The following is a 12,523-nucleotide window of genomic DNA, read 5'->3' on the forward strand; positions in this document are numbered from 1 at the left end:
TGGACATTTTAAAGTCAAGCCTTAAAGCCTATTTTTATTCTCTTTCTTACGAATAGTTTTTATTTTTTATCTGTTTTATTCTTTTACTTCTGTTTTTAATTATGCATTTGAATTTTTTTAATTTTTATTTATTTAATTTTTTATGTTGAACTGTTCTATGTGAGGTGCCTTGAAATGGCTTTTGTTGTGATTTGGCGCTTTATAAGCCGATTAAATTGAAATTGAATTGAACAACATTTTACTGAGTCTTAAAGTAAATAAATATGAAATTGGTCACTGGATCCTTAAACTTTGGACATAATAAACTCTACATGGTGGATCCTTGATCTCTGGACATAAATAGAAATAAAATCTGTACTTCTTGTCAAAAGCATTTCCTTTCAGACATTTTGGCATGAATGTCTTTCCATATATATGAGCTGAGCTCTTACAGCTGGCAGTGCTGTATGTCAGCATCAGTTTAATTCATAAAGAACACAGGACATCTCAGTTTGGGAAGAAAAAAAAGAGTCGATTGTAGTTTATTTTCTGTATTACAGCGTTTGGAAAGAGGTGTCATTTTATTTAAAGTGGCAATTTTGTGTCAACGGAACAGAGGACGATTCTCGTTTCTTGACTACAACATGACAAGAGTCCCAATTAGTGACTTTAATCCACACAAAAGCGACTCACGATTTTCTGATGGCTTTGAGAGGATTAGTGGACTTGCCGCTTCTGAAGAGCAGCGAATCAAAGAACCACGAGCCAGTGGTTCGAAGCATTGCTTCAATGGCTCACGCATCAAAGTGGAGTCGCGCTGCAGAAACGGTTGATTACAGACCCTCTGCAGACCAAACCCTGAATATCCGTAAGACTTTATTTGTACGTCCGTATGAGTCTGAAATTAGGAAAAATCCGTATAATTTACAGACAATCCGTATAGGTTGACATGTATGCTAAAAGTACTGGAGTAACAAATGTTACAGTGTTAAGTTGTGTCTTAGATGAACAGCTTAACAAATCAATTAAATATTCCAAGAGTCCTTTGATTCAGTTAAAATCGAGGGATTTTCCTCAATGAGTGGATGTAGTTAACATGTTTGGTCCATGCATTTACAGAGGGGCATTCTGCTGCAGCTCTGTTCATTGTTCTGCAGTGTTTAAGCCCTCAGGCTGTAGCACTATAAGACGACCCTGTGAAATTAGCTGCTGTTCCCACATACCAGTCTATAGCAGACATGAGGGCAAAGGGGAAGCACAGCAACACGGGCCCTCAGTGAGCCACTTGAGTAGTCAGAGGAACCTGGTAATTTACAATCACAGCCTCCGATGGCCTCTATTGCACATTTTATCCACCAGCACAGCCATTTTAACAATTTATATCAACTTGATCCCAACTGAAATGAAAAAGAGAGCAATAATATGATCAACATTGTAAGAAGTGTTCCATTAGATGCCTGGCTTCTGAGTGGTTGGATCCTTCCACCTGATTAATATGCAACAGTAAATATAGGTTTTATATACAGTCAGGTCTGTAAGTAATTGGACAGTGACAATTTTTACCATTTTGCATTGCAACACCACCACAACGGAGAGCAAAAGAAAGAAGGTGTGTTTGGAGTGAGGACTTTCAGCTTTAACTCAAAGGGTTTAACAGAATTTTGCATTAAACATTTTGGAATTACAGCCAATTGTATTATAAGACCATAATGAATTTGGGCAAACATGATATTTGATTGATATTTTACAGGAAAATGTCTTTAGAAAAGTCAGTGGATGGATACATGAATATTTCCAAGTCACTGAAAAATGTCTTGGACTTCATTTACACCACATTGAGAAATACAAATATTATGGTGGTAAATCTGTCTGGAGTAGGCAGGTTTCAAAAACTGAGTGAATGTACAAGAAAGGAATGAGTGATGTAAGCCACCAAAGAAACCCACAAAAACTCTAAAGAGTTAGGCCGGGTTTACACGGCAAGATAATTAGGCCGATATCGGACCCGATCTTCCCCTTCCGACAATCTTAAGGACGCCCCGACAATCGTGATGATGCTAAAGATTAATCTTATCAGATATTCTTGCCGTGTGTGGTGGGTTAAGAGCGCTCTGATCTGCTCGGAAGGGCGTCAGGAGCGCTCCGATCGCAAATTGGGGATATTCAACATGTTGGATTTTTTTGGCCCGATATCGCAGCGTGTGTTGTGTCTTCCGACCACAAACGAGCACACAGCCTGCTGAATGTGACGTGCAGCCAATCAGAAAGTGAGGTGACGAACGTACGGAGCGGAAAATAAAATCAAAACAGCTGTTCTGACTTACCAGAAAGTCCGGTGGTCGCGCTGTCTCCATTCCTTTAAAGAACACCTTTTCTTTTTCTATCGTTTTTTTCCCTCTGTGGTAAATAGTCCACAAAGTACCTCCGTTTGTTTACTCTGAAGTCACGTTTAATCTCGAGAGATTTTGCGAGATTTCCTGTCTGAACTGTAAATGTTCGTGTGTGAAATCTGTTCGTGTGTGGTGTTGTTCTTACCGTGTGGCTGAACACCACACACTGTACAACCAAACCTGTTAGATCCATGATTTTTTATCTTCATGTGTGTGGTCTCTAAGGTTTTGGAAACCTACAGATAATTTTAAAATCCTGTCGTGTGAACCAGGCTTTATAGGCTTCTGTGGCTGTGTTGAGATGAACTGTGTCTTGTACAACTTTTGTTTGTTGCACCACCAGTCACATTTTCATGGTGCAATGGAGCAGAGAGGGATATTCAAACAAGAAAACATCAAACTTCTTGTTTATCTGGGTAAAGCTTTGCCACTCATCCAACACCCACATATACTCCTCCAGGGTGGGGTCCAATATTCCCAGATGAACAAGACGTCCTGTTGCCTCGACTAAATTTCAGGAATCTTATGAAATAATAGGACTTCAAACAGCAACATAAAATTACAAATTCCATGTTCAACAAGGAGCAGGAAGAAGTTTTCACTTATTTATTCCTCCCACTTTTTTTAATCTATTCACCATAATTCCCATAATATGTATATGTTGCTCGTTCATGTATATGAACGAGCGAAGCTCTTCAGCATCTCACCATGTCATTTAGGACCTTCAGACTTTTTTTTTTTTTTTTTGGAGCAAATGCTTCAGGGGAGCATTAGCATGGCTAAAACCTTTCACCTTAAAAAGGTGGCAGGGGGTCTGGGGGGAGCATTTTTCTTTTTTTTTTGCCTTTCAGCTCCTGGGGGTTCCGTCCCCCAGACCCCCTTAATTACAGCACTCTTAACCCCCTGCCACTTTAAGTATTTTTTAAATGTAGATGTAAATTAATATTCAGGGGTTTCAGCTAGTTGACAGTAGGGCTGTACAATATAGCCAAATTAACATATCTCAATATTGTCATATCAATATGATATACGATATGACTATGATTTTACACAAAGTGCAGCAATAGTGAAAATTAAACATTCTTAAACAAAACAGTTATAATATCACACTCATTTTGCACTCATCATAAGGTTAGAATACAGTGCCCTCCAAAATTATTAGAACACGTGGCATTTCCCACATTTTAATTTGTTTATGCCATTTCAAATACAATAAATACAAAAAAATACAAAGAACTAGAAGCACTCAGAGAGTGCAAACCTCCGCCAAGGCCATGGGGTCACTGACGCCATAACATCTACACGCCGTGGAATCATTGAACCTAAAAAAGTCTAACAATGATGTTTGCTCAGTAGTAAAAAAAGTTTAATCTGCTGTGGCTGGATAGCATGTATCCTTAGCGCTTGGCATCGCAGTTTATTGCAACTTGCACCTTTCCCAGAAGCTACTGTCATCTGAGCACTGATATTGATATTGCATGTGCTTATAAACAAAAACAAATAAGAGACAAAATTCAATGTATTATTCAATTAAACTGCAAATATATGAATTTTTAACATTTATGAAACACTTCTCTAAACAAGGCCATAGGGTCACTGACCCTTAAGAGATTCCCTCCTTGGCACAGTGATCTATTTGTTTTTGTCTCTTTCTATAAAATTATATGTAATAATCATTAGATTATTAATATATAAACAGAAATAAATTCAAGAAATATTACAATTTGAAAACAAATGCACCCGAACGTGATGACAGCTGCAACTGCTTAATGCTAACTTTTAACATTGAAAATGCCATAGACATGCTAACGCATTAGCATCGGGATCCGGATCGTGAGCCGGATCACCACTAAAATTTAATCACTTGTTCCTCTTGTCATTTCCAACCACTCCACAAAATTTCATCAAAATCCGTTCAAAACCTTTTGAGTTATCCTGCTGACAGACAGACAAACAAACAAACGCGACCGAAAACATAACCTCCTTGGCGGAGGTAATAAAAATTTCTAAAATTATCTTCCTCAAACTGAAACTGAAAGCAAATCTCTAAAACTTGACCAGCTACTGTACAGGAGGGGTGTCTAGCAGTCAATATGTGTCACTGATTTCAAAATGCAGCTCTTTTCAACCAGACGTGCTGTGCCATGACATGTCAAACATCTGTGTCCAATCACATTTCAGGTGAGTCCAGTGCAACCTTGGCCTCTGCTCTAGCTCTGCCCATGCCAGGAAGTGTCCAACATTTGACAATTCCTGTTTCGCTGTGGACTCAAAATTTGGCACTTTTTGTTTCAGTCTCAACTTGCCACCGAATCCCCACAAGATCCCACGAGATCTCGGATCGTGGAATCCAGGAAGTGTTTGACATTTCCTGTTTCACTGTGGACTCAAAATTTGGCACTTCCTTTTTGGGACTCCCTGTACCATGAGCGAGCTTCACGCCGCTGAGCATTGCATCATTAAAAAAGAAATCATGAATGGTATCCCTAAATTTAGGAATGGTATCCCTATTTAAAACTCCATACACTTCATCATCACTTCACACATCACTTTCTATACATGCAATACATTATCACATTTATATATATACAACCCTATACAATACCTATTGTATATAAGCACGATTTATACCTATCAATACACACATTTTTCATAAAAACAAACAAAACAGTCTGATAATGTTTCCATTTGTTTCTAAGTGATTTAATGGATTTGATGGTCAGTGACTTGACTTGTATCCATCCCCTGACATTTCTTAAAAAAAAAAAATCATACTATAAAAGTGATAATGTAGAAGTGTGTTGATTAATCTTAAGAGAAAGCACTCTACATATCAGATTAAACAAAAACAGCTTTTGAGAGGTGATACAATTTTGAATCATTTCGCATTTAAATTATAGTGTACATTAGGTACATAATAGTACGTCTCCCTCACGGTTCAGTACAAATCACTGTTTCAAGATCACAATACAGTTTAAATCCTGGTACATTCCTGCCAGGTTTTCTCATAATTCTCATATAGGTATAGAAGAAAACACACAAAATTAAAAAGACAGAATAATATCCGAACATTCGGATAATGGCTGAACATTCAACCTGAAGTTCTTAATTGCATTTTGGTCATATTAAATACCAACAACTGAATATGAGCAAAATGTAATTCATAATCAATGTTGCAAACATCAAGTTGTTTTGTGGTATATAGCCCACATTTTAGTACATGCAAAAATATGGATTTTTTTGGTTTCACTGGGTTTTTTTTGTTTGTTTGTTGTTGATTTTTAGCACTTCTACTGCACATAGTATCAAACTTCTGAGATTAAATGTTATTTTGGTTGCACATTTGTATTTTTCTCATTTGAGTGTTGTATATTTTCTAACTTGTTGAATGCAGGATTTTAAATTACTTATTTCTTTATTTTTGTAGGACATTGATCACAGGCATGGCCTCTGGCAGCATTGTGGCATTTAACATCGATTTCAACCGGTGGCACTTTGAGCATCGGAACAGGTACTGAGGAGAGTCACAGAAGATCTAAACAGTGAGCGAGGAGGAGCAACATCAGCATATGGTCTTAAAATGTGTTCACCTCTTACCGAACACAATTTTCTGTTCATTTTAACATCTTGCCTGATCACCAGCTAAAGCATTTTCCAAACCAAGTCAAAGAGAGGCTGAAATCAGCTTCAGTCAACACAGTCCGATGCCAACTTTACAAAATAAATCCTTATCTTTTCTCAACCTTTTGTTCCTCTTGAAAGTGAATATAAAGCAAATCCTCTGTTATGGACATTTGTACGACATTTGTATGATTGACACATATCTCATTTGGATGAATTTTCTAGAACAATCCCTCTAAATATACATGGTGTACAGTTTACACCAATAAAGGCTTGAAAAAAGACAAATACTGTTAGAGTAGACATGTTTCCATCATATATTAATGTGCAGATTGTCTTTGTTGCACTTCAGATCTTTGTTGGTAATAAATGTCACGTTTGCTCATTGTTACCAACAGTAGTCAGATGTATGTGACAAACGTTATTTTGTTGTGTTTGAATGTCTAAGGAAGGTTTCAGTGTCAAACGTGATGTGAGCTTTGTTCTATGTGAAGCATTTTTAAAATAGTTTTGCAAAAAACACGTGATATTTCCATATTTATGTAAAATTAAGGTCTGAATGCAAGAACAACCCAGTCTCATGGATTGTTGTGATTCAGCAGCACGAAATGTACATTAATTTATTGGTTCATCATATTGTCATGAAAAGTGCAAAATTGTTGTCATGGGAGCACGAATTTATTCTAATTCATTCCGTGACGGGTACACGTAATTAAAAGTGCAGTGGGGGAGGGGGGGTCAGGGGTGGTTATGGTTAGGGTTAGGGGAAGGAGTAGGGTTAGTTTATGGTTAAGGTTAGGGTTGGGGATAGGAGTAGGATTAGTAATAGTGAGTTTAAAAAAAAAACCCTGTCACGAAAATTTGAATCATTTTGTGACGGGAGTACGAAAAAAACGTGAGACTGGGCTGGCAAGAAATATAATCACGCCCCTCATTTGGTTGAGACCCCGTGCAACCATGTGACCTTCAGTGCTAAAGTCGCCTTTTTGGAGGAGAAAAGAGACGCTGGATTCACCTGCTCAGTGCATAAACAGAGCTATCACTACCAGAAGCCAAAGCACAAGAACAAATCCACCATCTCAAAATAGACTGAAACTTGCATGGTGAGACTAAAGAGCGACATGTAGTAAATTTCTCCCCAAGTGGGGTGCAGCAACAATACAATTTACCTGTATGGTTGAACATACTGGCTTTTCTTCTACTAAGCACACAGCGATCAAGTAACACTGGTTCAACTTCTGACCATATTTCATGCTAATTGATGACCATATAACAAAAATTCAAGTTCAGAACTGAGGTGAACTGATGCATAGAACTATCGAAATCTTGAAATGGATACAGTGCATCCAGAAGGTATCCACAGCACTTCGCTTTTTCCACATTTTGTTATGTTAAAGCCTTATTCCTAAATGGAGTAAATTCATGTTGTTGCTCATTCGGTTGCTCCCGGTTTATGTTCTGCTGAAAGATGAACCGTCACCCCGGTCTGAGGTCAAGAGCACTCTGGAGCAGGTTTTCATCCAGGATGTCTCAGTACATTGCTGCATTCATCTTTCCCTCAATCCTGAGTAGTCTCCCAGTTCCTTCTGCTGAAAAACATCCCCACAGCATGATGCTGCCACCACCATGCTTCACTGTAGGGATGGTGCCTGGTTTCCTCCAAACATGACACCTGGCATTCATGCTAAAGAGTTCAATCTTTGTCTCATCAGACCAGAGAATTTTGTTTGTCATGGTCTGGGAGTCCTTCACGTGCAAACTCCAGGCAGGCTGCCATGCATCTTTTACTAAGGAGTGGTTTCCATCTGGCCACTCTACCATACAGGCCTGATTGGTGGATTGCTGCAGAGATTGTTGTCCTTCTGCAAGGTTCTCCTCTCACCACAGAGGAATACTGGAGCTCTAACAGAGTGACCATTGGGTTCGTGGTCACCTCATTGATTGAGGTCCTTTTCCTCTAATCACTCAGTTTAGACAGGCGGCCAGCTCAAGGAGGAGTCCTGGTGGATCCGAACTTCTTCCATTTATGGATGATGGAGGCCACTGTCCTCATGGGGACCTTCAAAGCAGCAGAAATGTTTCTGTACCCTTCTCAAGATTTGTGCCTCAAGACAATACTGTCTTGGAGGGCTACAGACAATTCCTTTGACTTCATGCTTGGATTGTGCTCTGACATGGACTGTCAAGTGTGGCACCTTATATGTATGTCGACAGGTGTGTGTCTTTTCAAATCATGTCCAATCAACTGAATTCTGCCCAGGTGGACTCCAATTAAGGTGTAGAAACATCTCAAAGATGATCAGTGGAAACAGGATGCACCTGAGCTCAATTTTAAGCTTCATGGCAAAGGCTGTGAATACTTATGTACATGTGATTTCTTAGTTGTTTTCTTTTTTTTTTTTAATAAATCTGCAAAAATCTCATAAAAACCTTTTCACATCATCATTATTGGCTATTGTATGTAGAATTTTGAGGAAAAAACATGAATTTCATCCATTTATGGAACACGGCTGCAACATAAATTTGGAAAAAACTGCAGCGCCGTGAGTACTTTCTCGATGCACTGTACATAAAAAAAAAAAAAATTTTTAGACACCTGAATAGAAAGTAAGCTGAGGCTCATGAAATCCCATCTGAAATAGTTTGATCCTAAATATAACAGTATAAAATGTGCAACACAACCAGATCAACTTCAGCAAATATTGTAACAAAAGAATGAACTTAAACATTTGAAGATGTAAAAATCAAAGCAACAATCCCCCTGTCGTCTCTGCACACAGGGTCACACATGCACAGTGGAATCTTGCGGACTCACCCACGGTGTAAAAGTGTGAAACATTACTCCTTTCCATCTTTAAATTAACTGATGCTCACTGAGCAAAAGTAAGATAGCATACCATTAAAGAAATGTTTCATAAAATGCTGAAAATATTGAAACTGGAACTCGTTACTGTTAATTATTTAGCTCAACTTTGTCAGTCTGATGGAAATCTATAGAATGAAATATAATATTTGTCCATGCTGATTGTTGCAGCCATATGCTGAACATAAAATCACCATGTGTCCTTTAAGCCAGAAGGTTCAAAATTAAAAAAAATATTTAAGAACTGTGCTAATGATTAGATAGTTGCAGAAAACAGAAAAAGCCTTTCTTGTCTTCCAAAATGGCGACCGCATGGTCTGATGACTACAGATGCACTAGGTCTGAGCAGTTTTGTTGAAAAATAAAATTAAATATTGCTTTGTTTTTTTAAGCGTCTCATGACAGTTCATGTTTGGGTTCGAGCCATATTCATATAATTTCTAATGATTCTACAGTTGATGGTACTGCAGACATAGCATTACTTGTGCATTATCTTTGTCTGGAGTCTGTACCATGTTTTTGGTAAGCAATACCACAACTCATTTGCTGATAAAATCTAAGCACGTTTTTCAGTCAGATGTGATAAATACAATTATGAATATGAACACAACATTGTTCCAAAAATGTCTAGTCTATTTTTGGTGATATCAAAGCTCTATCTGCACTTAACTACAGAAATAGAAATCAGTTGCTTGAAGTAACATTTTAAATGAACAAAAATATGCAAACATTGTAATTTCTGCATTTTGATTTCCTAGAGGTGCTACCAGACATTACCCTCCACATTTTGCATGCAAACAGCTACTTTGCTTTAATGTAATTATTTTCCATTGCGATTTAAAATTTGAGTGAAAATGCATTTTTCAATAATTACTTTACATTTGATGGTTTGATTTCATGAAATATGAAGATATGATGTATTTAAACTTCATTTTTTTTTTTGCTGATGTTTTTGAAGTGTTTAAATATGCACAATACTTAATTGTAAAAATCAACTGCTTTCCTTTCATTTTCTTGTTTTTAGTAAAACTGAATAAGACCACCTTATGGTAGAAGTATTTATTGGTCAAAATTTACTGGCACAAACAGCATAATGCAGCTTTTTTAGTCTCCCACTTGGGTTATACTGCCATCTGCTGTCAGGATGTGTGACACTGGAAACTAATTCTGCTTGAAAAATCTTCCTTCACATTAACTTACTCACTCAGATCACACTGAAAAGTATTAAAAATCATTTTATCCACAGATTTAGCATTTTTTTCTGTCAGCGTACCATGATGCATTTTTTAAACATAATAATTTGTATTATTATTAGTGTAAAACTGCAGTACTTGTTTTCATTCACATTTAGGACATACATGAGTGTCATAAAAGTGTGTCCAAATTGGTGTGGGTGCGTATCCCTGGATTCTGTATCATGAATTGAATAAAAGTTTATGACTCCCCCTGCACAGGACACCAGTCTGACAGGTTATTTCTCAGGCCAAGGCCAGTACCCATTTACAACTGGATGAAATGGGACAATGCAGACAAAGTGTCTTGTACACAGACACAACCAGTTAGTGTGAATGGCAGTTGAACCCATGAGTGCATATTGGCAGCCCAACTCCTATCCCACAGATCCACCAGCTCTACTGTCCCATGTCATCTGCAGGTAAAAACTATACACATTGACAAAATTGTTGGAACTCTTCAGTTAAAGAAAGAAAAACCTACAGTGGTCACTGAAATAACCTGAAACTGGCAAAAGTATTAATAAATAAAAATTTAGTGAAAATGTACTCATGAAACTCATATATACTGTATGTATATATATCGGGGGCGGATCCAGCTTTCTTATAAAGGGGGTGGGGTTGACTGGGGGGGATGCGGAGGCATGCCCCCCGGAAAATTTCAAAATTGAAGGTGCATTTTCCTGCAATCTGAGGCAATTCAAGCATGTATTTTGGAGATTTGAAATAGGTAATTGCTATATTTTTACACACTTCACACTGCAGCAGGGATTTTGGTCCACTCCTCCATATAGATCTTCCCCAGATCTTTCAGCTTATGAGTTTCAGCTCCCTCCAAACATTGTCTATTGAGTTCAGGTCTGGAGACTGGCTAGGCCACTCCAGGAGCTTGAAATGCTTCTTATGGAGCCCCTCCTTAGTTGCCCTGGCTGTGTGTTTGGGGTCACTGTCATGCTGGAAGACCCAGCCACGACCCATCTTCAATGTTCTTGCTAAGGGAAGGAGGTAATTTGCCAAAATCTTGAGATACATGACCCTATCCATCCTCCTTTCAATACAGTGCAGTATTTCTGCCCCTTTTGCAGAAAAGCACCCCCAAAAATGATGTTTCCACCCCCATGCTTCACAGTTGGGATGGGTTGTTCTCATCCTCCAAACACAGCGAGTGGAGTTGATACCAAAAAGCTCTATTTTGGTCTCATCTGACCACATGACCTTCTCCCCTCCTCTGGATCATCCAGATGGTTACCGGTGAACTTCAAAGAGGCCTGGACATGTGATGGAGTTAGCAGGGGGACCTTGCTGCCCTGCAGGATTTTAAACCATGACGCCATAGTGTGTTACTAATGTAATCTTTGGGACTGTGCTCCCAGCTCTCTTCAGGTCATTGACCAGGTCCTCCCATGTAGATTTGGGCTTTCTCAGAATCATCCTTCCCCACAAGGTGAGATCTTACATGGAGCCCCAGATCAACTAAGGTATTCATGGATATACTGTGTGGACCTATTACTCAAAATGGTCACGAGTGACAAGCTGTGGAAAACCAGGTAAATGGGAATTTTGTTAACAATGTCAAGGAATTAGGCTCAAGTCAAAGAAGTGTCTGGGATCAAATTCATCAGTTTATTGTTTGGTATTCACTTCCAGTTTATTTTCCGTGCAAAATAGCACAGAACTCAAACTTACCAGTCTGGTGTAGCATGTGGCTTGAGCTGGATTGCAAACCCCAGTCTGAACATGGCCTAGTAGGATGAACCAGATTAGAAAAACAAGCCTGTCTGCTATCTGGCTAGAAAGCAATCCAGATTGAATCTGGTTTAAACTGGATTTCTAACTCTAGTGTGAAATTTTGAATGGCTGTGCACCCTGTTGTCTCATGCACCATCTCATGCCCTGCAGTCTCAGTGTGCAGGTTTACTCTGTCTTCTGAAGTTTAAGAAGAAGTCAGCAGGATGTAGAGCTTTGCTTTTCATGGTTTTTTTTTTTTTTTTTTTTTTTTTGAAGATGTAAAATTATCAACGAAATATTCCCCCTGTCGCCTCTACACACAGGGTCACACATGCACAGTGGAATCCTGCAGACTCACCCACAGTGTAAAAGTGTGAAATATTACTCCTTACATCTTTAAATTAACTGATGCTAATCTATCAAAATAAATAACATACCAAAGTGTTGAATCATTTAAGGCCAAGCTTAAAACGTATTTCTTTTGTATCATTTACAATTAGCGTAATATCTATATGTCGCAGACATGAATGGGCGAAGCTCTTCAGCATCTCATCCTGTCATTTAAGTCCTTCAGAATTTTTTTTTTCAGTAAATGCTTTTGGGAATCATTAGCATGACTAAAAACCTTCACTTTCTGGTGGCCTTCATTGCCCAGGCCCCCAACTACAGCCCTCTTAACCTACGGCCATTTTAATAATTTTCTTTATTTG

At 38.4% G+C, this 12,523-nt stretch overlaps 1 protein-coding gene across 1 annotated transcript in view; it reads left to right on the plus strand.

Moving 5' to 3' along the window:
* The window catches only part of nbeab (neurobeachin b), a 1,103,372-nt gene extending 1,096,862 nt beyond the window's left edge, over positions 1 to 6,510 (plus strand). The window contains exon 57 of the mRNA XM_034168398.1: positions 5,797 to 6,510. Coding sequence (XP_034024289.1) covers positions 5,797 to 5,887 — 91 coding nt within the window. The 3' untranslated portion in view covers positions 5,888 to 6,510. The remainder of the gene's footprint in view (positions 1 to 5,796) is intronic.
* Positions 6,511 to 12,523: the final 6,013 nt, after the last annotated feature.

This window comes from Thalassophryne amazonica, chromosome 4 (genome assembly GCF_902500255.1).
Source record: "Thalassophryne amazonica chromosome 4, fThaAma1.1, whole genome shotgun sequence".
Taxonomy (NCBI): Eukaryota; Metazoa; Chordata; class Actinopteri; order Batrachoidiformes; family Batrachoididae; genus Thalassophryne; species Thalassophryne amazonica.